Genomic DNA, 26,066 nt, shown 5'->3' on the forward strand with positions numbered 1-26,066 from the left:
CATTTATTTACACATGCATAACAATGCTACCTATTACTTATGGATATGTACATATATAAGAAAGTAAAAAAAATGACTGAAATATCTCACAGGGGGCTTCACTTTAACTTCAGGTCTTATTTCCTTTTTTAAAACATATTTTTTATTGATTTTAGAGAAAGGAAGGGAGAGGGATAGAGAGATAGAAACATCGATGAGAGAGAAACATCAACTGGCTGCCTCCTGCACACTCTCCACTGGGGATTGAGCCCAAAACTCGGGCATGTGCCCTGACTGGGAATCAAGCCTTGGCTTCCAGGTTAAAGGTCCAACTGTACTCAGCATTCCACATTTTCTAAGGGCAGAAAAGTGGATTCATCTATTTTTAAAAGACTTTAATATGGCCACAGCATTCAGACAAGAAGAAATAAAAGGCAACCAAATTGGAAAGGAAGTAGTAAAATAGTCATTTGCAGATGACATAATACTGTAGAGAACCCTAAAGATCCTACCATAAAACTACCAGAACTGATAAATGAATTCAGTAAAATAGCAGGATACAAAATAAATATTCAAAAGTCAATTGCATTTTTACACACTAATAATGAATTACCAGAAAGGGAAACTAAGAAAACAATCCCATTTATAATTGCCTCAAAAAAAAACACACATTATGAATAAATTTAACCAAGGAGATAAAAGACCTGTACTCAGAAAATTATAAGATAATGAGGAAAGAAAGTGAAGAAGGTACAAGTAAATGAAAGCATATACAGTATTATAAATAGAAAGAATTAACATGATTAAAATGCCCATACTACCCAGAGCAATCCATAGATAGACTCAATGAAATTCCTATCAAAATAGTAATGGCGTTTTTTCACAAAACTAGAATAATCCAAAAATGTATATGGAATCACAAAAGACCCTGAATAGCCACAACAATCTTGAGAAAGAAGAACAAAGTTGGAGGAATCACACTACCTGATATCAAACTATACTACAAGGCAATAGTAATCGAAACAGATTGGTAGTGGCATAAAAACAGACAGAGATCAGTGAAATAGAATACTAATAAAGAGCCCAAAAATAAACCCACATCTACATGGTCAATTAATATATGGCAAAGGAAGCAAGAACATACAATGGAGTAAAGACAGTCTAATCAATAAATGGTGTTGGGAAAATTGAACATATACATGTAAAAAAATAAAACTAGATGACCTTCTTACACCATATACAAGAATAAACTCAAAATGAATTCAAGACAAATGTAAGACTCGAAACCATAAAAGTCCTACAAGAAAACACAGGCAGAAAAATCTCTTAAATTTATCTTAGCGATATCTCCTCAGGCAAGGAAAACAAAAGAAAAATAAACCAATGGGACTACATCAAATTAAAAAGGTGTTGCACAACAAAAACCATCATCAAAACAAAAAGAACCCTGGCCATGTAGCTCAGTTGGTTAGAGCATCGTCCAGATACGCCAATGTTGCAGGTTTGATCCCCAGAGTCAGGGCACATACAAGAATCAACCAATGAATGCATGAATGGCTGGAGCAACAAACTGATGTTGTCTCTCTCTCCCTGCAAAATCAATCAATAAAATACAATTAAAAAATGGACAGCCGAAACCGTTTTGGCTCAGTGGATTGAGCGTCGGCCTGCGGACTGAAGGGTCCCGGGTTCAATTCCGGTCAGGGGCACGTGCCTTGGTTGCGGGCATATCCCCGGTGGGGGGTGTGCAGGAGGCAGCTGATCGATGTTTCTCTCTCATCGATGTTTCTAGCTCTCTATCCCTCTCCCTTCCACTCTGTAAAATATCAATAAAAATATATTAAAAAAAAAAAGATGTTTAAAAAATGGACAGAGTACCTGCCCAGCTGGCTCAGTGGTTGAACATCGACTTATGAACCAAGAGGTCATGGTTCAATTCCCAGTCACGGCATATTCCCGAGTTGCGGGCTCAATCCCCAGTGGGGGACATGCAGAAGGCAATCAATGATTCTCTTTCATCACTGGTTTTTCTATCTCTCTCTCCATCTCCCTTCCTCTCAAATAAATGAAATATATATATACTAGAGGCCCAATGCACGAAGATTCGTGCAAGAATGGGCCTTCCTTCCCCTGGCTGCCGGAACCGCCTTCACTCTGGCCGGAGCGGCCTTTTCGCTCTGGCCTGGAGCCGCCTTTCTTCCTTCCCATGCTGCCCAGAGGCCCAGAGCGGCTGGGGCGGTGCAGAATCCCCCGGACTCTCAGTGCCTGCGTATGCAAATTAACCTCCATCTTTGTTGGGTTAATTTGCATTCTCACTCCTGATTGGCTGGTGGGCATCGCAAAGGTATGGTCAATTTGCATTTTACTCTTGTGTTTGTGTGTGTGTGTGTGTATAATTTTAGATATAAATAAGTGGCAGAGAACCTGAATAGACACTTCTCCAGAGAACATACAGATACCCAATAGACATCTGAAAAGATGCTCAACAGCACTAATCATCAGAGAGATGTGAAAACCACAATGAGATATCTCATACCTGTCAGAATGGCTATCATCAATAAACAAGTGTTGGCAAGGATGTGGAGAAAAGGGAACCCTTGTGCACTCTTGGGGGAATACAGCAATGGTGTGGCCACTATGGAAAACAGTATGGAGGTTCCTCAAAAAATTAAAAATGGAACTGTCTTATGACTCAGCAATTCCACTTCTGAGTATATACCTGAAGAAACGCAAAACACTAATTTGAAAGAAAATATGCACCACCCTGGTCAGTATGGCTCAGTTGGTTGAGCATTGCCCCATGCAGGCTCAATCCCCAGTGTGAGGCATGCAGGAGGCAGCTGATCAATGATCCGCTCTTATCAATGATGTTTCTATCTCTCCCTCTCCCTTCCTCTCTGAAATAAATAAAATATATTAAAAAACCAAAACTTTTCCAGACAATTTCTATTGAACAAAAAACTTAATACTGCCATCATTATGCAGTTTTATCTGAATCACCCATATCAACTAACTTCTAGAATACTAGTAAGATGAAGTTTTATTCATAAAAATGTGACAGCTGAAAGAAAAAGTGCCCTGGCCAGTGTGGCTAAGTTAGTTGGAGCATCCATCTCATACACCAGCAGGTGGTGAGTTCTAATCCTGGTCAGGGCACGTACTGAGATTTTGGGTTCTATCCCAGGTAAGGGCACGTGCAGGAGGAAACTGATCAATGTTTCTCTCTCACATCGATGTTTCTCGCTCCACACCTTCTTCTCTCTCTAAAATCGATTTAAAAAATCTAAAAATTTTGAAAAGAAAAAGGATCTTGCCCTAACTGGTTTGGCTCAGTGGATAGAGCGTCGGCCTGCGGACTGAAGGGTCCCAGATTTGATTCCGGTCAAGGGCATGTACCTCAGTTGCGGGCACATCCCCAGTAGGGGGTGTGCAGGAGGCAGCTGATCGATGTTTCTCTCTCATCGATGTTTCTGACTCTCTATTCCTCTCCCTTCCTCTCTGTAAAAAAAAAATCAATAAAATATATTTAAAAAAAAAAAAAAAAAGGATCTATGCCCAGCCAGTGTGGCTCAGAGGCTGAGCGTCGACCCAGGAACCAAGAGGTTGTTGGTTCAATTCCCAGTCAGGGCACATGCCTGGGGTTGCAGGCTCAATCCATTGTCTGGGGGTGTGCAGGAGGCAGCTGATTGATGATGTTCCTCTCTCATCAATGTTTCTATATCTCTATCCCTCTCCCTTCCTCTCTCTGTAAAAATCAATAAAAACCTTAATAAAAATAAATTTTTAAAAAGGATCTACAATAAGGCCAAGTTAAAAGCCTACCACTATATTTTAATCAAACATTACTGCCAACCTAGAATTGGGTTCTACAATATTAATCATAACTCAAAGCAGCACTCTCTTGCTATTGAACAAGCTTAGACACTTTTTATGTGATTATACATTAACTGTTTGAAAGAATTCTGTGAGAAACCATGTCCCACATGGCTTAGAGGTTCAGGATCTGGAGAAGCGCTGCGGGCAAATGACGAGACAAGAAATAATAATTTGAAAATTGGGGGCCAGGCAGAGTCCAATGCAAGGGGAAGGACTTCACTGGTGCCCAGGCCCTGCCAACCTTTTATACAATTTTGGATACACATATTGCCCTTAGTCAGGCAGGCAATTCTGGTAACAGACAGAATATCTTAAAGATCAGTAAATATTAGTAAAGATTTACTTTGAGACTATTTGGTCAGAAAATTGCTTGAGCCACCATTGTCTCGACTCAACCATCGGTGCATAGCTTTGGCCCTTGCCAGAGCTCAAGGTTCACCAGCATTCCGGGCTCCTTGTTAACACTTTTCTGATAGTGAAGACAATGGGTAGCTTCCAACAAAATTCGAATAAGGGCCTTGCCCCATCTACTAAACCATACTGTCTTTCAAGAGGTACTCTATATTGCCTGGTCAGTATGGCTTAGTTGGTTGAGCATATCCCAAGAGGTCACTGGTTTGATTCCCAGTCAGGGCACATGCCAAGGTTGCAGGCTCACTTCCCAACAGGGGGCATGCAGGAGGCAGCCTAACCATGTTTCTCTCTCATCAATGTTACTATCTCTCCCTCTCTAAAAAATCAATAAAAACATATTGGGGGGAAAAAAAGAAATACTATATATGAAAAACAAAACTGAAACAAGACATGAGGGAACCATAAGATTCCTTCACTGAAACATATAATGAACAGATACACACTTGCCCCAAAGAACAAAATCAACTTAAGTTGGCTGCTCCTCGTTACCAGAAAAGGATGGTGACATCTCACCTCAATTCCAGCATCTGTAATTATGGCAACAACTGACACTTTCATAGAGTTGGTCAAAGTTTGACTTAAACATGGTAAACAAAGCATCTGAATTCTCAGGTCAGCAGGTGATGAGTTAACACTGGAAAGCATTTTAATAATTACAATTTCACAATACTAAATTCTAGGGATGCATTTCTAGAAAGGAAAGGGCAACAAGTGTTACTGGCAAAAGATAGGGGCTTTTCCTACTCAAAACTTTTATTAATGCACATTTCTAAATATGAAGCAACATCTTATTACCATATTTCAAAATCAGAAAGATGTCAAGATTTTCTATTTCATACTTATAAATGCCCTAGTAAATATTCATACAATGTTCATACCAAGAAAGTAATAAACTGCAGAACTTATTTTAACTATCCATATCTATCTGTAAAGATAATAATATTCAAAATAAGATTTTAAATTTGTTAAAAGCTATTTTCAATTCTGTATTCCCTAGAAGGCAATACATATGGTATGAAAGTTTTTTTACACTTTAGATATAAATACAATCAGAGTTATATACAAAATGTCTATTAGATCCTAAATTGGAAAAAGCTAGCATATTCAAATTACAGCAACCCACATAATCTTGGTCACACACACTGCACTATAAAACTATATTCTTAACAGGGACTAAGTTACAACCTCTGATCTTTAAATCAAGCTAAGCCACCAGACACCTCCCATCCTCACAGGTACCCTCCTGCATATTTAGCTCCTGCCTCTATGACATTCAGCTTCCTTCAGGAAACCTTCTCAAGGCTTGATACACTCAACTCCATACTATTCCAAGGTCCTACCCTCTTTTTAAATTTATTTTTAAGTTTTTAAGTGCCTATAGTCTTTATTTGTGTAGTATCTTTAAACAGCTGACCCCTGGCCAAAACCGGTTTGGCTCAGTGGATAGAGCGTCAGCCTGCGGACTGAAAGGTCCCGGGTTTGATTCTGGTCAAGGGCATGTAACTTGGTTGCGGGCACATCCCCAGTAGGAGGTGTGCAAGAGGCAGCTGATCGATGTTTCTCTCTCATCGATGTTTCTGACTATCTATCCTTCTTCCTTCCTCTCTGTAAAAAATCAATAAAATATATTTTTAAAAAAAAAGGAAAAAATAAATAAATAAACAGCTGAACCCTGAACAATGCAGGAGCTAGGGGTGCCGACCCCCTGCACAATCAAAAACCCATGTATAACTTTACTTACTTATTTACTAGAGGCCCGGTGCACAAAATTCATGCATGGGGGGAAGAGGAGGGGGTCCCTCAGCCCAGCCTGCACCCTCTCCAATCCGTGATCCCTTGGGGGATGTCTGACTGCCGGTTTAGGCCCGATGATCCCGGGGATCGGGACTTAACTGGCAGTCGGACATCCCTCTTGCAATTCGGGGCCGCTGGCTCCTAATCACTCACCTGCCTGCCTGCCTGAACACCCCTAACCCCTCTGCCTGCCTGCCTGATCACCCCTAACCACCCTGCCTGCCTGCCTGATCCCCCTAAGTGCTCCCCTGCTGGCCTGATAGTCTCTAACCACTCTGCCAGCCTGCCTGATTGCCCCTAATGGCTTCTGCCTGCCTGATCACCCCTAACTACTCTCCCCTGCCGGCCTGATTGCCCCTAACCACCTCTGCCTCGGCCCCTGCCACCATGGCTTTGTCTGGAAGAACGTCCAGAAGATGTCCAGTCTATCCAGTCTAATTAGCATATTACCCTTTTATTAGTATAGATTATTAGTATAGATTTGTTAATTCTTCACCCGAGGATGTTTTTCCATTGATTTTTAGGGAGAGTGGAAAAGAGAGGGAAAGACAAAGAAACATGGATGTGAGAGAAACACATCAACTGGTTGCCTCCAGCATATGCCCTGACCAGGGCCTGGGCCGGGAAAAAGCCTGCAACTAAAGTACGTGCCCTTGACCAGAATCGAACCCGGGACCCTTTGGTCCACACGCCAACACTCTATCGATTGAGCCAACTTTTTAAAAAAATTGATTTCAGAGAGGAAGCAAGAGGGAGAGAGATAGAAACATTAATGATGAGAGAGAATCATTGATTGGCTGCCTCCTTCACGCCCCACACTGGAGATCAAGCGCGCAACCCAGGCAAGTGTCCTGACCGAGAAATGAACTGTGACCTCTTGTTCATAGGTTCACACTCAACCACTGAGTAACACCACCTGGGCCATGTATAATTTTTGCCTCCCTGAAAACTTAACTTCTAATAGCCTACTGTTCACTGAAAGCCTTAGAGATATGTAAATGGTCAATTAACATACTTTGTATGTTATATGTATTATAAAATAAAGAGAAAAGAAAATGTTAAAATCACGAGAAATTACATTTACAGTACTGTATGTAGTTATTGAAAAAAAAATCCACATTTAAGTGGATCTGTGCAGTCCAAACCCATGTTATTCAAGGATCAATTGTATCTCCGTGTTATGGTCCTATTCATTTTTATATAAAATTAACAGAAGCACAGGGTTAATAATAGGATTTAATAACTTATCTTTAAATAGACTCATTCAAGAGAATAGAAAAAGCTCTCAAGATTAAGAAATGAGCAACTGTGCCTTTTAGGTCTTCATAAAACCATGTACAACAAATATTAACAGTGCTTAGATTCAGAATAACAGAAGCCAAAAGTAAACTTGTAATTTAATTCCTCAAGCTTCAGTAAAGTATTAATATAATTTTTTTAATTAAAAGAAAATTTTAAAAAATTTATTCTGCTACAAGAACTACACAGTAAAACCTCCCAAGGCCTGCTTTACACAGAAACGGAGTAACTCAATACTTACCATTATGTTCCCACCAACAATATGATTAAAAAGAAAGGCAGGCCCTAACCGGTTTGACTCGGTGGATAGAGCATTGGCCTGCAAACTGAAGGGTCCCAGGTTTGATTCCGGTCAAGGGCATGTACCTTGGTTGCGGGCACATCCATAGGGTGTGCAGGAGGCAGATGATCGATGTTTCTCTCCCATCGATGTTTCTAACTCTCTATCCCTCTCCCTTCCTCTATGTAAAAAATCAATAAAGTATATTTAAAAAAAAAAAAAAAGAAAAAAGAAAGGCAGGCAGCTCAGCCACAGACATGCCATCCAGACTGAGGAAGACCTGAAAACTTCAAGGCCACGTGGGCCACGGCCACGGCCGCATCAGCAAGCACAGGAAGCACCCAGGGGCCACAGTAATGCTGGTCGCTTGCATCATCACAGGATCAACTTCGACAAATATCACCCAGGTTACTTTGGGAAAGTTGGTGTGAGGCATTATCACTTAAAGAGGAACCAGAGCTTCTGCCCAACTGTCAACCTTGATAAACTGTGGACCTTGGTCAGTGAGCAGACATGGTAAATGCTGCCAAAAGCAAGACTGGAGCTGCTCCTATCATTGATGTGGTGTGATCGGGCTACTACAAAGTTCTGGGGAAGGGAAAGCTCCCAAAGCAGCCTGTCACTGTGAAGGCCAAGGTCTTCAGCAGAAGAGCTGAGGAGAAGATTAAGGGTGTTAGTGGGGCCTATGTCCTAGCAGCTTGAAGCTACATGGAGGGAAGTTCATTAAAATGTCCAAGTAAAAAAAAAAAGAAAGAAAGACAAAAGACTTTGCATATAAAAAAACAAAATTTGTAAGAGTTTTACATTTTATTTTAAAAGCCAGAATTCTGGCACTGAAGTCTAGTCTTCTAGCTTGGAATAAAGATAACTGCTTTATTAATGAAATATTCTAACAATGGGTCCCTACTGTCAGCTGTCCAGAGTCAATTCAGTGCCTGATAAAAATAACATTTAATATAGCATATCCTATAGCCCAAGAAGTAATCTGCTATCCATTGTATTTCCTCATCTCCACACAAAAAGGAGGCACTACATTATTTCATCACATCAATGACACAACACTGTTTTATGACACACCATGAAAGAAAAAAGCTGACAATCAAAATGTGACTCACCACCAATTGTAAGACATCTCAATTTCAAGGATGTTAAGATGCAAGAAAAAATGTCTTAGAATCTGTAACATATAGTGCAAATCTGACATTCTTTACTAACAAAAACATTTGCCATCTTCACACACCACCAATTTTTTTTCTTGGCTAAGAGTGTATTTACATGGTTTATTGTATAATTCAATTCAATCTGATTCAAATATTTTATCGAAGATCATACTATTATGCCAACACTATGCTAAGGACAAATAAAGTACATCCTAGACTTTATAACAAGATGACAACTTCTCTTCCAACATAGAGTAGCACCCTTATCTGTGGAGGATATGTTCCAAGACCCTCTGGTGGATGCCTAAGACCTCAGAGAGTACCAAACCCTATATATACTGCTTTTCCTATACATATCCTTTCACTTAAAGGAGGCACTTTACAGCTTCTCTTTGGCATATCCGAATTACTAACATCACTAGTCTTGTATTTTGAGGTCATCATTAAGTAAAACAAGGATTACTGCCCTGGCTGATTTGGCTCAGTGGATAGAGCGTGGGCCTGTGGACTGAAGGGTCCCAGGTTCGATTCTGGTCAAGGGCACCTGCCCGGGTTGCGGGCTCAATCCCCGGTAGGGGGCGTGCTTAGAAGGCAGTCAGTTGATGATTCTCTCTCATCATGGATGTTTCTATCTCTCTCTCCCTTCCTCTCTGAAATCAATAAACATATATTTAAAAAATAAAGTAAGATATGGGTTACTTGCATGTTAAAAGGGACAAAAGCATAAGAAGGCCTATTTGGCTCCAAACCCATCACTAGAAGGACTTACAGTATGATCTCAACACTTTCAACCAACCTGCATAGCCCGGGTTTTTATCTCGAAAAAAATGGGTCATAACATCTCAAAGCAAGATGCTACAAGAATAAATGTTAGGCCGGAACCGGTTTGGCTCAGTGGATAGAGCGTCGGCCTGCGGACTGAAGGGTCCCGGGTTCGATTCCGGTCAAGGGCATGTACCTTGGTTGCGGGCACATCCCCAGTGGGGGGTGTGCAGGAGGCAGCTGATCGATGTATCTCTCTCATCGATGTTTCTAGCTATCTATCCTCTCCCTTTCCTCTCTGTAAAAAATCAATAAAATATATTAAAAAAAAAAAAGAAGAAATGTTAGAATGAGAAGTATCACATTACTAAACAAGTTATCAGAGAACAAGAAAGGTAGAAATGAGGATAGAATGGGCCTGCAGGATAGACTTTAGCTACTTGCTACTAAAAGATTTTTTGAAAAAAGTATAAAGGTGAATCTGAAAAAAATTAGAAACCTATTAGTAAAAAAAATTAGAAGCTCTATTTAGTAAAAGTGGCTCACTAAGGTGAATGGACAAACAAACTGGTACATTCAAACTATGGAATATTACTCAGTGCTAAAAAGAAATGAGTTATCAAGCCATGAAAAGACATGAAAGAAATTTAAATGCACATTACTAAGTGAAAGAAGCCTATCTAAAAAGGCTATATATACTGTATAACTCCAACTATATGACATATGGAAAAGGCAAGAATCCAGAGACAGTAAAAAAATCAGTGGCTGCTAGGGAGTGAACTAGGTAGAGCACGGAGGATTTCAGGGCAGTGAAAATACTCTATGATACCACAACGGTGGTTATAAGCCATCATACATTTGTCCAAATCCATAGGATGTACTACACCAAGAGTGAACCCTAATGTAAACTATTTTGGATGATAATGATGTGTTAAAGTAGGTTCATCAATTATAACATGCATCACACTCTGGTGGGGGATGTTGATAATGGGGCAGGCTGTTCATGAATGGGGACAAAGATATGGGAAATATCTTTCTATACTTCCCTTCCATTTTGATATGAACCTAAAACTACTCTAAAAAACTAGTCTTGATTTTTAAAAAAGGCTATTGGGCATGTAAACTTAAGAAAGTAAGCAAAGGAAAAGAGGTTACAAAGAAAACAGCTGAGCCCTGGCTAGTGTGGCTAAGTTGGGCGTTACCTTTGAATTGCTGGTTTGATGGTCAGGGAACATGCCCAGGTTGTGGGCTTGATCGCCTATGGGGGAGTGCAGGAGGCAGCTGATTCCTGTTTTGCTCATATCAATGTTTCTCTCTCTCTCTCCCTTCCTCTCTCTCTCTAAATCAATAAAAAATAAAATAAAAATAAATTTGTAAAAACAGATGAACACCAGCCCAGGGTCATCATGACACTAGGATGACCCTAAGTGTCACACTATTGACTCTTAGCATCTACATGACATCCAGATGTTGGCAAAGGCCAAAGGTCTGAAAATGTACCACCAAGGTAACTACATCAATAAACAGCTGGTTATAAACACTTCTGACTTATATACAACACAAAAACCCAGGTGTCCCCTTGAGTTGATACATAAATTCTGAACTGTCCTCTACAATCTCAAAATAAATAATTACTACTATAGTATTTGTAACTAATGAGATATTTCCCACTAACATTCAGTTTCTACCTTTCTTCCTCACTATTTTTAAGGAAGCCCCTGAGAAGTAAATACTTTGGCTTAACTTTTTAACCTAGATCAAATGGGTTAGGCAAAATTTTAATATCTTACTGCTGCTTTACAGCGTCAGCTCTAAATACACTCTGCTCAAAAAAATAAAGCATTGTATATACTTTTAAAAAATGTATTTTTATTGATTTCAGAGAGGAGAGGAAAGGAGAGGGAGAGAGAGATAGAAATATCAATGATGAGAGAGAATCACTGAGTGCTACCTCCTGCACACCCCACACTGGGGATCGAGCCTGCTACCTGGGCATGTGCCCTGACTAGGAATTGGTCGGAAGCTCAATCACTGAGCAACACTTGCCAGGCTAAAGAAACCAATTTTACCATAGGCTAAATCATATAAATAAGAGTTTAGTTCCTGCGGTATCTCATCAGCATTGTAACAAAATGACATTTGACAACCTGCTGTCGTTAGTAACAAAAAGATACACTGAATGTAATAGCATTTTATATTACCTTAGCCCCAAGTTAATCTTTCTGATCTAAAATTCTTTAAGGTGATAGAATTCCTTTAGTTATAATGTTCTTAATAGGTTTGCAACTCATCCTAAGTTTATCTTCATTTTCACATATAAATGTCATAGATCTAAAAACAGCCAAATGTAGAAAGTTAAATTATGCAAATAGCTAAACAAATCCACCAAATCTGTGTGCTTCTAGACCATATCCTCATACATTTATATCCCATCTTATTTCCAAAGAGGCAGTACCAATTACACTTCATTCAAAATCAAAATAACTTCTATACAAAAGCCACTAATAACTAAGATGAATGCACTGCTACATTAATTATCAAAAGTTAACAATTACTCCCTCTAGAGATGGAGTGTAATTCTTCCAGCTCCCTTGAGTGTCAGCTTAACTACACACTTAGTGACTAGATTCCAAAGAATATAATACAGAGGAAAAAACTAACTTTACAGTGGAGAAACCTGGCAAGCACCACGTTAGTCACGTGTGTCAAGGTTACCGTAACCTGTACAGTCATGAGGGGGCACTTCCCCTCTGTGGTATTCTTTCCAAACATCCACAATGAATTTGGCCAAATTTTAAAATCTTATTATTATGATGTCTAATCATGGCGGGGGGGGGGGGGAGGGGGGAGGGGAAGGGGACCACATAAACAGAAATTGAGGAGCACTCCAAAAAAATACCTGACTAGTACTGCAAAACAATCAAGGTGATGTAAAACAGTGAAGGAGTGAGAAACTCAGACTAAGAAGACATGACAACTATATGTAATGTGGTATCCTGGATTGAATCCTGGAATAGAAAAGAACATTCACGGAAAAACCGGTGAAATCTGAATAAAGCCTGTAGTTTAGTGTACCAACACTGGTTTCTTAGTTTTGACAATATAAAATGGTAACACAGAGGTCATTTCTGTACTATCTTCACAACTTTTCTGTAAATCTAAAATAAAAAGTTTATCTGAAAAAAGTCAAAAGCTAACAAACATTAAGGCAAAAACAGTAGAAAATGAGAAGGGTCGCTTACACCCAAGCTTTCTTTCATAAAATCATCCCAACTTTTAAAAAAATTAAGCATCGAAAGTTTTTATACAAGCTTAGCTATGTTGAGACTAATAATTAAAGATACTAAAACATGAAGCAAAACTAATCCACTATAGGCACGAGCTTAAATATCAATAAAAATGTTGGCACCTAAATTTTCTGCAAAATATATATTTAAGATATCTGGAGAGTATTAAAAAGCATAATGGGCCCTAACCAGTTTGGCTCAGTGGATAGAGTGTCGGCCTGCGGACTGAAGGGTCCCAGGTTCGATTCTGGTCAAGGGCATGTACCTTGGTTGTGGGCACATCCCTAGTGGGAGGTGTGCAGGAGGCAGCTGATCGATGTTTATCTCACATTGATGTTTCTAACTCTCTGTCCCTCTCCCTTCCTCTCTGTAAAAAATCAATATATATATTTTTTAAAAAGCATAATGGTAAAATATTTAAATGCTTAAATACAGAACTATTTCAAACTCTGACGGGATCCTATCCTGGCTCTGGAAATATTATTTTACTCAGTTATACTCCCATTCCCTAATTTACCTTTTAAAAAACAAAATATAGCCCTCGTTGGTTTGGTTCAGTGGGTAGAGCGTTGGCCTGGGGACCAAGGGTCCCGGGTTCGATTCCGGCCAAGGACACATACCTTGGTTGCAGGCTACTTCCTGGCCCAGGCCCTGGTTGGGGCTCATGCAGGAGGCAACCAAATGATGTGTTTCTCTCACATCAATGTTTCTGTCTGTCTTTCCCTCTCTCTTCCACTCTCCCTAAAAATCAATGGGAAAATATCCTCAGATGAGGATTAAAATAAAAAAATAAAAATAAAAAATTTATAATTTAGGTAATTAACTATATAAAATTTTGAAAGGAACAGCATGCTGCCATTCTAGCCTGATAAAAGTTTCTATAAATCAGGCACTCTTACGGTCTTAGTTTATTTTTTAATTTGACAGGGCACATACAACTCAGAGAATACTAAAACATGCCCTGGCCAACTGGCATGTGCGGGAGGCAACCAATAGATATGTCTCTCACATCAATGTTTCTCTCTGTCTCTCCTCCCTTCCATTCTCTCTAAAAATCAATGGACAAATATCCTCGGGTGAGGATTAACAACAACACAAAAAAGAGTTAAAAAATAATACAAAACACAATGCCACGTAATCTATTGTTGTACAGAGATACCAGAACATTTATATAAAAACCTACTAAGTCATTTTGATTTATTTATGAATCTTAAATTCATAAACAAGATTAACTGAGGCATTAGGCTATACTGTTTTAATTATATTATTCACATAACAAAAGTGACCACTAAGTAGTGAAACTGATTTTATAATTCACAGATAAAAAAGTAGACATTTTGCCCTAACCAGTTTGGCTCAGTGGATAGAGCGTCTGCAGACTGAAGGGTCCCAGGTTCGATTCCGGTCAAGGGCATGTACCTTGGTTGCAGGCACATCCCCAGTAGGTGGTGTGCAGGAGGCAGCTGATCGATGTTTCTCTCTCATTGATGTTTCTAACTCTCTATCCCTCTCTCTTCCTCTCTGTAAAAAATCAATAAAATATATTTTTTAAAAAGTAGACATTTTAACTTTATCAATAATAAAATCAAAGTTATCAGAATTTATAGCCAAGCATCAGTATTTCACAAACTGTTACATAAGGCCACAAATGGTATTAATGGTATTGCCTAGAAAGAATACAATTATTAATTTCAACTAGAGGAGCCCTTATATTCAGAAAGTAACCATTGCTTTGTAATACTATTATTTGCATTGCAAGCTTTCTCCACATAGAAAAACATGCTAAAATCTATGTAAGATTCTAAAATTTCACTTTAATAAAATGTCATCAGAACTTCATCAGAGCTGACAAAACACTTTAAGAATGACATTTAAGAACTAAAACACCCAGAACAGACTAAAATCATTACATTTTATCCAATTCATTCAAATAAGTAATAAGCCCAGGCGGAGTGGCTCAGTGGTTGAGTGTCAGCCTCTGAACCAGGAGGTCACGGTTCAATTCCTGGTCAGGACACATGCCCAGGTTGCAGGCTCCATCCTTGGTGTGGGGTGTGCAGGAGGCAACCAGTCATTGATTCTCTCTTATCATTGATGTTTCTATCTCTCTCTCTCCCTTCCTCTCTGAAATCAATAAAAAAAAATATATTTTTAAAAAGAGTAATAAGCCCCAATTTACTGTTGATTTTTTGGGGGAGGTTGGGTTTTTTTTTTGTTTTGTTTTGTGTTTTTAGAGAGAGAGGAAGGGAGAGGGAGAAAGAGATAATAACATCAATGTGAGAGAAACATCAATTGGCTGCCTCCTGCATGCCTCCCACTGGGGACTGAACCGGCAACCTGGGCATGTGCCTGACCAGGGATTGAACCAGCGACCTTGTGATACATAAGACAACGCTCAACCAACTGAGTCACATAAACCAAGGCAAGCCCCAATTTATAAAAGCGCCCAAGTCATACACTATTTTTTTATCCTGTAAAAAATAGAATTTCAAGTTCTATTTCCCATCCATCAAATAAAAGACGCATCTCTGTCAATTAAAATAATCCAGTTCAAAGGCTTGAATATACATACATATACTAGGTCACCCCCCAAAAAACAGAGAATAAGAACAAGCAGACATTTTGTTAGTCATTCTTTGAATTACAAGATGCAAAGGGGCCAAAACTCAATGCCGGGAATGAGCTCCCGTAGGGACAGGGCACTACTATTCCCTTTTACCTTGTCTGAAGAGCACAGGAGGATACTGGGTGATAGAGACCTCTAGACTTCCTACCTTGAGGACTTAAAGAAAATAGTTAGCCAAAACCGGTTTGGCTCAGTGGATAGAGCGTCGGCCTGCGGACTGAAGGGTCCCGGGTTCGATTCCGGTCAAGGGCATGTACCTTGGTTGCGGGCATGTCCCCGGTGGGGGGTGTGCAGGAGGCAGCTGATCGATGTTTCTCTCTCATCGATGTTTCTGACTCTCTGGCCCTCTCCCTTCCTCTCTGTAAAAAATCAATAAAATATATTAAAAAAAAAAAAAAAAAAAGAAAATAGTTAGTAGCTTCTGAATCTCAGGAACACTGACTAGACTGTATAATATTAGCTTACAAATTCTTCATAGACAATGAGAGACCAGTACCTTTAAAATATAAGAACACAAAATTCAGGTGCCACGTTCCAGTGTGCCTGACTTCACTAAAAATTAAAGCAAATCTAAGACACAGCCTATTTTTACATTCAGGAGGTATACAGCAAAGTTGTAAACTACTATACATTTTTAGCATAAATAAGTATGAGTTTGATAAACAATTGCCTAGCTGCACAAAGTGAAATAAGCCAAGTATTCTCTGATTTTCAAACTCCTAGAAAAAAAGGACCTGGCTTCACTACTACTTTTAATAACCCTGCATGTAAGATACTACTGTAAAGGATCTGGAAATACCTTCTCCCTAAAGGTTTATTTACGTATTTTCCTCCCAGTGAATTTAACTGTCTTGTGTAATTTCTAGAAATTAGTCAAAATATAAGCTAGGAACACTAATAGAAAACAGACATATACATTTGAAATAATATATGAAATGATAAATATAGTCTTTACAAGCCACCAATTGTCTTCTTGATGTATCATGGTTTACATGTTATAAAATTCCTAGCTAAATCTCAAAGGAAAGCCACATTAATTAAAGACAGAAAGAATCTGGTACCTAACTATTCTAACCCAGGACCTACAGAAAAAAAGATAAAAGCAAATGTGTTCACAAAAGCATGAATGACTCAATACAGGTATACTTAAATATATGTCATTTGATAATCAAAGACAGCATTCAAGAACAGCTTTTCTTTACTGCCAGGAAAAAATGGGCAGCAATCCAGATAATTAGACTAAAGAACACACTCAAAAGTCTACTTCCTCTCCTCCTTCCACCCATAAAACAAATCTGACTTAAAAAAAAAAGAAAAGTTTTGTTTTTAATCCCTAAGGATACAAATGAATTGAAAGGCAAAATACAGGGTTTTTTCCCTCTATATCAAGATGGTAGCTATGGCAAATTGAATGAATTAGTTGGTAAAACCAACAGTTGCTAATAATGTCAAATTGTATTGCTAAGATCAATGATTCTGTTATCAAACATGTATTATGTTCTACATTTTAATATACTTAAATATATTCTAAAGCTATACTGAGATCAGCCACCAAGTTAAGATAGAGAGCTAAAACTCCTTTTGTCAGAAAAAGCCTCAATCATTTAAAATGCATTTCCCTCCTATGCTCATCCATTTGAATGTAAACATAATTTGTAATAAAAATCTAAAATATCTAAGGCCAAAAAATAATATCTAAGACCTACATCATGGCATGCTTTCATTGTAGGAGCCTTAGTCTGGATTAGTGATCTAACCAAGTACAGTAGTTACCCCCCCCCACCCCCACCCCCACCTCCTTATGCAGTTTCCCTTTCCATGGTTTCAGTTATTCATGGTCAAAGTAATAAATGGAAAATTCTAGAAATAAACAATCCATAAATTTTAAATAGCATGCCTTTGAGTAGTATGACAAAATCTCACGAAGTCACGCTCCATCCCTCCCCAGGTGTGAATCATCCCTTTGTCCAGCATATCCCCACTGTCCACAATACCTACCCATTAGTCATTTAGTGGCCATCTTGGTTATTAGATCTACTGTTAAGGTACTGCAGTGCTTGGGTTCAAGTAACCCTTATTTTACTAATAATGAATGGCCCCTAAGCACAAGAGTAGTGATGCTGGCAATTCAGATAAGCCAAAGAGAAGCTGGTAAGGGTATGCATGCATAAGCAAAAACATAGTATATGTAGGGCTCAGTACTATCTGCAGTTTTAGGCATCCAGTGGGAGTCTTAGAACATATACCCTGCTGATAAGGGGGGGATGACTGCACCAGCTGACAGTTGTGGGACCCAAAAGCTATACATAAGTTACCATTTGTTAATAATAATAATTTTTTTTAAAATCCAGTTTCTTTTCCTATGGAGTAAAATAAAAAAGGTTATGTAGTTTCAAAGCTTTGTTGCTAAATTAGGAGATTTACTAATTTATTCAAAGATTTAGATAAATAACTAGCAAAAGAGCAAAGATGCAGTACTCTGTAAGACCATAAAACAAATATAACACCTGGTGGTCTCTTATAAACATGATTCCTACCAAATCAACCTTCTACAGACAGACACTACAATGGAAATGTTTGCCTGCATTTTTTAATTTTTAAAGTTAATCGTCAGAAATTGTCTATGTAATATAAAGTCAACTGATTAAAAGCACTATCCAGATAACTAAAGTTATACTGGCACCATTTAAACAAAACAACTACATTTATTTTCACTAATATAAGTAGTAATCCAATTGCTTCTAAGGTAACACAAACCAGGCACATGCTGTATCTAATTTTCTATTTATATTACCTCAACTAAGATTTTATAATCCAAGAAACCTTGAACCCCAGCCGGGTATCTCAGATGGTTAGAGCATCGTCCTGATATACAAGGTTACAGATTTGAACCCTAATCAGGGCACATACAAGAATTAACTAATGAATATATCATTATCAATAAGTGGAACAACAAATCAATGTTTCTCTCTCTCTAAAAATCAATAAAATAAAAACTAAAAAGAAAGAAGTACAAAAGTATCCCTAATTTCAAGATCACCATTATCACAAAAAACATGAAAGTTTCAACAAAGAGATCAGAACTCATCTTTCATCACTGTATCAGGCTGACTGCTTCAGTGCTAAAATGACACCAACAAAAACAACAGAACAAAAAGAAAGCCCATTGAATGTGGGCCCCAAGATTTTTAATTAAATATTTTAATTCAAATGTTTACCTTCTTTGATATAGATTACCATTTCTGGAAAATAGAAATAATCCAAAAATACAGGAAAAGACTTATGCACAAGAGGTTAATTTCAATCTTATTTCTCACAGAAAAATGACAAAGTAGTACACCAATGAATGTCATATCAGTTATTCATTATGTCTGATATTTTTAACTGAAAAATAATTGCAAAAATATTAAGCAAAAATGGCACATACAGTATAAGCAACAGGTTGAAAAATATATCCTGGTGGTGTGTGTGTGTGTGTGTGTGTGTGTGTGTGTGTGTGTGTGTATAAAGGTTGATGAAAAAAACATCATAATGGTCAATGGGGGAAAAAGGAGACTTATGTAATACTTCAAAGAATTTAAATTTTAAAAAAACAAGAACAAAAAAAACATCATAATGTTAACATTTAAGGACAACGGTTATTACATTGTGGTCCCTAGACCAGCAACAACAGCAGCAAGGAACTTGTTAGAAATGCAAGTTGCCCTAGCCGGTTTTGCTCAGTGGATAGAGCGTGGCCTGCAAACTGAAAGGTCCTGGGTTCGATTCCAGTCAAGGGCACATGCCCAGGTTGTGGGCTCGATCCCCAGTGGGGGGCATGCAGGAGGCAGCCAATCAATGATTCTCTCTCATCATTGATGTTTCTATCTCTCTCTCCCTCTCCCTTCCTCTCTAAAATCAATAAAAAATATATTTTTTAAAAAAAAGAGATGCAAGTTATCAGGCCACACTCTAGACCAGTGAATAGGACAACTCCAGAGGTGGGACCCATCAACCTATTTTAACAAACCTCCAGATAATTGAAAACCACTAACTAAAGGGTAGAATTATAGGTAACTATTTTCTTTCCCTTTTTGTAACCTACATTTTCCTCAATTATTTTAGTACTTGTATAACCCAACTAAGTTTTTTTCATTAAAGTATTTTATTAAAATGTACATTGTGGGTCTACAGCTGAAAACCTATTGTGCCCTGGCCAGGTTGCTCAGTGGTTAGAGTGTCGGCTGGTAGACCAAAGGGTTGAGGATTCAATTCCCAGTCAAGGGCATGTACCTCAGTTGCAGGCTCGATCCCCACCCTGTGGCTCCGGTCAGGGCGAGTAAGGAAGGCAACCAATCCATGTGTCTCACATAAATGTTTCTCTCTCTTTCCCTCCCCTTCTCCTTCCTCCCCTCCACTCTCTCTAAAAAAAAGAAAAGAAAAGCTATTTTGTAGGTCTGAATTATATACCTAAAAATCAAATGATTCTTGGAACCATTAAATCTGTTAAGATTGAATAAGATACTAAATTATAAACACTATATATAAATGTAGGTCAAGGTGCTGGGGAAATTACACACTAGGAAACCAACAAATCCATGGTTTTCTAACACATACACACAAACAGGGGAAGGGACTTTTACAGGTCACATGTGCAAAAGATTTCCCCCCCGCCAAAAGCTGAATTTTTAGGCTTGCGTGTCATTTACTAGAACTGCACTGCAGGAATCAGATGTCTTGAAGCTGTAAATGCTTACTCATGTAGGTACCTGATTAACCCAAATAAGTACTAGTATGTTACATCTGTCACCAAAATCAAGGCAGAGAAGACAAATTCAGAACACTGGGAGTTGCCAAAGCCTTAACTTTGAGCTTAAAGATCATTAACCTGTTCTACCTTCCACCTCATCATCTCACTAAAATAGAGGCCAAAGGAAATAAAAGGCAAAACACAAGTTCCCAACTGACACTGGAGCTAGTTAAAATATTACATAATTGTCTACACTTTCAGCACAAATCAAAGAGTAACAAAGATTACTAACTTAGGAATAGAATAACTACTGATCAACAGCAAAATACTAACGTTGATGTCCAAGACATATGACTACACATTTTAATGTTTCTTATTTCCATTTTTAACATCTATCTTTTAAATAACAGGAACACAGATTCCCATACAACCCATCACATAAAATTCACATTTCAACCTTTCTATTCCTTGAAAAGTAAATTCTGTAATTAAATACAAATTATTCAGAAGGGTGATATATACAGTGCTAACCTTAAAAAAAAAAAAAAGTTTGACTAGTTACAGAAACATCATGGCTACCCACACTGAATTTTTCCCTACTAAACCCCCAGCAACCTTACATCAAACCTGGCATCAAGGGGGTAACTCAAACATTTGAGGGGATGAACTGTTATTAAAAGCTTTTGAATCCTAAAGCAGATAGCCAGGATTCTGTAGGATTCACTAACATTGTTATGAATTTAGTGTAAGTCACTGCCCCTTTCTAGAACTCTGCCTCTTTCTAAAACTCTTAACACTTTTTCAGGGGAAGCTTACATTTCTACCATACTTTTAAATCTCTGCATGAGTCAGTTAAATATACTTAAAGTAGCAACATATCCTGTTTTAAATTTTGGCACTCCCTCTGAAAATTCTTGGTATTATAAAGTAAGTTCCAAAATCTCACAACAATAACAAGTACAGTATATGCCAAATTCCCATTATTATCACATTTACTTTTCTGATTTAACCTTGAACATTTCTTTCACTCTGTGAGGTCAGATTTTCCTCTCTTCCTTTTAAACCTTGAAAATGCACTTGATCCTGTAACACCACACACAAGACCTCCCCAGCCCCAACTTCTTTTGCATGGTAAACACTCTTCTGGCCACACACTCCATCAGCTGTTTGGTGGTAGCTCCACCCCTCCGCCTTTTCCGGGTAGTAACAGAGCAGCCAATGAGCTGTGAGGAGCTGTGCCTGCGGCCTTTTGCCTGCATAGGCTTTTCCAAAACAAGCAGCTCCAGCCTTCAGCAGGGGCCACTGGTTCACAGATAAAAGGATCACCAGGCTGTGCAACAGGGTGAGCCATCTAACCCCACCAACAAGGAAACCCGTGTAATCTGAGCTGTTTGTTCCTCCACCAGGGAGAATTTAAACTGATATTCCTTTAGGGCAAATCACGATTTAAGGTCACCAGAGTCCCAGTTCTCAGACAATCTAAATAACCAGCAGGGTTTGAGATGGAAACCTCAAAGGTTGCCAAACTGGAAACAGCATAGTATTACTAATCTACCTGACTTTGCAGACAAATGGCCACACTCTTCACAACCATTCCACAGGATTTGGGCTAAATGCAAGTTTCTTGATTGGGACACATTCTTAACAAGGCCCAAAAGTCATGTATGTACATCAGTTTCTAGGCTCCTGGAGAGGTTTGCACAACACTCAGCAAAGGATCAGAAGAGAAACAATGTATGAGTCAGAGTTTCAGAACATAATCGCCCAGAATCCGTGCAAAACACTCACTCCCTGCATAACTCGGGAGTCAGTTCTCCTACCAACCCCCGATTCTATAAACAACCAGAATCTGTGTCTCCTAGCGAGGTGGTGGAAGGCAGTGGCCAATTTGTTACACATCCTCTTCTCTCCCTACCCCCACACCACTACTTTCCTATTATACAGGTTCCCTACGAGGCTGTAAATCGTGGTGGCATAATTACACACAGGAGACATCCAAAAATGGGCTGAAACAGGAGATTGCAATGAAACCAGTTATCAGCCTCCACACCAAAGAAATCATCAAGGGACACTGAGGGGCAAAAAGCAAGTACATTCCTTCAGACCTTTTCTACTTCCTCTCCTTTATCTTTCATTTACAACCCCCAGCCCTTTTACACAATTGTACTCATTTTCATAGTGGGTTGGGCAATTTTTTTCCTTAAATTTTTTGCTAAATATACCATGCTCAAAAACTGTTGGCTCCATTTGGGCCTACTAATGTGAATTCAACAGAGAAAGGAGGCCACAAAATCATTCCACCCCACAAGACACATACACACAAAAGGAAATAACAAAAAATTTAACTTCCAAACTATGTTAGCCCAGAAAATAATAAACACAAAACAAAGATAACCTCTGCCTTTTAAATCCCCAGATGGTTGTCTTATCTCAGAGATCTATGATTTTAAAGGGCCTCAGCTTTCTTTTGTCAGAAAGGAGGAAGGTGGGGAAAGAACAGAAGGCCAATGCATCTTAGCCTTTCTTCATCTTCTACTAAAAATAAGCTATGAAACAAGCCACTTATGGGGAAGAAAAAAAGAAAGACACCCTGCTGTTCTTTGTCTGTTTTCCTCTCTCTCGCCACCCCCCACACCCCGACTCTTAAATGCGGTAATCATTCTAGATGCCACAACTACTAAATGAACAAAAGGCACTGTATGGAAAAGGCATCAGGTCAAGTTAGGCCTCACCCTTTATCCTCAATCTTCTAAAAATATAAAGGTATATAATTTGAGAATCTGACATTGATCAAAACCAGCTGGCATTCTCTCACCCACCCCCATCCCAATTAAACATTAGGTAGAAATTTACATTAGGTGTGACAGTAACTCTCAAGTCAAGATAAAAATAACTCAGAATCTGCCACCATGTCATTTCCTAGTTTCTAAACAAAAACACCCGAAACTGCTTTGTGTAAAATGTACATACTGCCATAGTTACAAGTTTTCCTGAAACCTTATGAAAAGCCAACATTACTGGTATCATTCACACATTTACAAAACTCAATCAGAGCCACAAACAGCTCATAGAGTCTCACTTATGCCTGGAAATATGTTTGGTACATAATATGTACTTTATTACTTGCTCCTCTCCCTAATCTCCACTCCCACCTCCCCCAAATTCCAAACTTGAAACCCTAAAACTTAGAAGTCTATCTGTTCCTAATATCTAGCCACGTGTTCCTAAGTGAGGAGATAAACACCTTCTTATTCCTGAAAAGATTATGAAAAGAAAATCTCTTCCCCAGGCAACTTCCCTCCCATCCCCCCGCTTCCAAAACTAAATGCAAAAACTACTTGTTTAAAACTTTAGCGAATTCCATAACTTAGTATTTGACAATAATCATCGATTGCTACACAGAGGTAAAATGTCCAATCAAAAACAGTAACAAAGAAAAGAAGGAATTCACCTGAACAATCTAGCCAAACTTGAGTTATATAAACAAAACCCTGCAACAGGGGGAAATGGTGCAGGGATGGGGGGATGGGGGTGAGAGAGAATAAGCAGCAGGAGACAGGACTTTTTAACTGTTTCACACACTAACACTTCCCACCCGTTTCCCCCCTCTCCTCAGTGATTAGTTGTTCAGAAAACTGGGCTCATTTCCTCTAACCCCAACCTCTAAATTACCCCTCAAAAATTTTCTCGATTTGTCACAGGAACCTTCGCGACTTTTTCTAGTTGTCATGAAATAATCAGTCTGGACTCCAACCAAAACCACTGCCTGAAGGACTCTTATCAGCTACAGCTTTCCCACTGCTACCTCCAGAGTATATCAAGTTGGAGGGAGGGGGAACAGGAAAATAAAAGGTGTCACTTGGCAATTATTCCCCAAGAACCTTATATTCATAGAGGGAGTTGGCTTAAGTGGCTAATACAGGGGCTATTTGGTCAAGGAGATCCTCTTTCTCTCCCTCCCCCCAGCTGTCATAGCCACAATATGGAGGGTGACTTGCTGGAGGCCCTGGGGGCCCTCACCACATCCACCTATGGGTGGGATAGGCTTTGTCACTGTAAAAAACAAAAACAAAAAACAGTGGGGTTCTTCTAGGGACCAGAAAAATTAACAGGGCTCTCTAATTTAAAACACCCAGAGCTCTTTACCACTTACAAGAAGGGGCAATGAGCAGACTACTCTCTTCCTAATATAGAAAGGAATTAGGGATAAAGGAGGTCACTTGAGTTACCCCAGTTCAAGAAGCACTGTGAGTGGAGAGAATAGAGGCATCTCAAGAAAGGGAGAAAGGCTTCACTCTCGGGAATTTCTACCTCGAGTTCCTAAATCAAGGAAAGAGACCCTGAAGGTGGGCTTGGTGGTGAAGAGAGCCGATCTTGAAAAAAAAAAAAAAAAAAAAAAAGCCGTCTTTGGAGTCCAAACGTCGTGGAGCAAAGTCATGGGCACTGGGGGTTGCAGGAAGAGCGAGGAAAAACGCACATTTCGGGGTTCTGCAGATAAAGGGGGAGCTGAAAAGGCTCTCGGTTCCTGGGAGGTGCCAAGGAGCCGCCGTAGGCACTGGGGGCAGGGAAGGGAGGGAGCGAGCCCGGACAGTGGCCTGGAGTGCCCCAGGGCCCTTGTTGGGTTTCAGGGGTGCACTAGGCATCGCCACACCGCCCGCTACCTACAGCCCGAATCCCCCCTCCACGAAGGATACAGCTTGACTACATCCGTGTCCATCCGCCTCTTGCCCGGACTGGGGGATGACATGGTGTCGCCGCTGCCTCCCCGTCGCCTGCGCCGCCGCCGCCGCCGCCTCTCTTCCTTCCCCCGCCGTCTGTCACGGGCCCCGGGCCCCGGCTCTGAGGAGCCCGCGGCCGCGCCGGCTCGTCGGTGGAGGTGGCAACACCCCCGCGGTCCTGTCGGGTCCAGTCAGCCGCCGCCGCGCCCCCCGCACGGGGGAACACCGGGCACTGTCCGGCCGAGTGGGGGTGGGGACCCCGCGGCGCCCGGCTCGGGCTGCTCCTCTCCGGCTGTGGTTCCGCCGCGGCCCAGCCCCGGCGCTACGCTGCGCCGCGCGACACTCCCTCCTGCCTGCTCTAGCTCTCTCGTCTGCTCGCCGCTCACCCTCTCGCTGGCTCCCTAGCAGCCTCCAAGACCAGCAGACGACTCCAGCTCTGTCGGCCTCTCTACCCCAGCCTCGCTCTGGGCGCCGTGACGTCACCTCTGTGACGTCATCGGTGGGGGCGGTCCCGCGGGCGAAAGGGGTGGGCCGCCGCCGCAACGTGGACTTCCTTGGGGGATTCTGGGAGATGTAGTTTCTCTTTCTCCTGCCTTCACAGCCTTCTGCCCCCTCCCCCTACTTCCTCACACACTTTATCGCTCAACTGCCAGTGTCGTTATCGTCTTCGTAAACGATAAGAGTAAATAATAACAATGATATTATATGTATGCGTTTTAGAGTAATGAACCCCTTTCTCACATACACTATAAAAAAGTCTGTTTATTTGATTTAAGGAGGCCAAGATGGCAATTACTCAGGCACCAAAATCTGGAAAATTACCACACCAGCAGGTTCCCTGCACTCTGCTCCCTCCTTGGATGGAGAGAATTTGTTTGCTGAGATTGTGGACTATAGCAAGGCTTTCTCAGAGCTTGCAAATCAGGGTTCATTACTCTCCATGTGTATAGAACCACTATTTTAAGGATTAGATTTGAGGCACCAAGGTGACAAAGCCAAAAATAATTCAGTACTCACATCCTTACTCCACAGACTCACTCGCAGGGGTCCTCAAACTTTTTAAACAGGGGGCCAGTTCACTGTCCCTCAGACCGTTGGAGGGCCGGACTATAGTTAAAAAAAAAAAAAAAAAAAAAAACTAT

General features: G+C 40.0%; 1 protein-coding gene across 2 annotated transcripts in view; it reads right to left on the minus strand.

The window, feature by feature from the left end:
* Positions 1 to 25,399, minus strand: part of UBE2H (ubiquitin conjugating enzyme E2 H) — a 126,584-nt gene extending 101,185 nt beyond the window's left edge. Inside the window, exon 1 of one of the 2 annotated variants that reach the window (XM_080666937.1) lies at positions 24,901 to 25,399. In XM_080666937.1, the coding sequence (XP_080523063.1) occupies positions 24,901 to 24,953 (53 nt within the window). In that variant the 5' untranslated portion in view covers positions 24,954 to 25,399. The remainder of the gene's footprint in view (positions 1 to 24,900) is intronic. The other variant, XM_080666938.1, reaches the window with a different exon arrangement.
* Positions 25,400 to 26,066: the final 667 nt, after the last annotated feature.

Source organism: Plecotus auritus (assembly GCF_963455305.1).
Source record: "Plecotus auritus genome assembly, chromosome: 4".
Lineage (NCBI taxonomy): Eukaryota > Metazoa > Chordata > Mammalia > Chiroptera > Vespertilionidae > Plecotus > Plecotus auritus.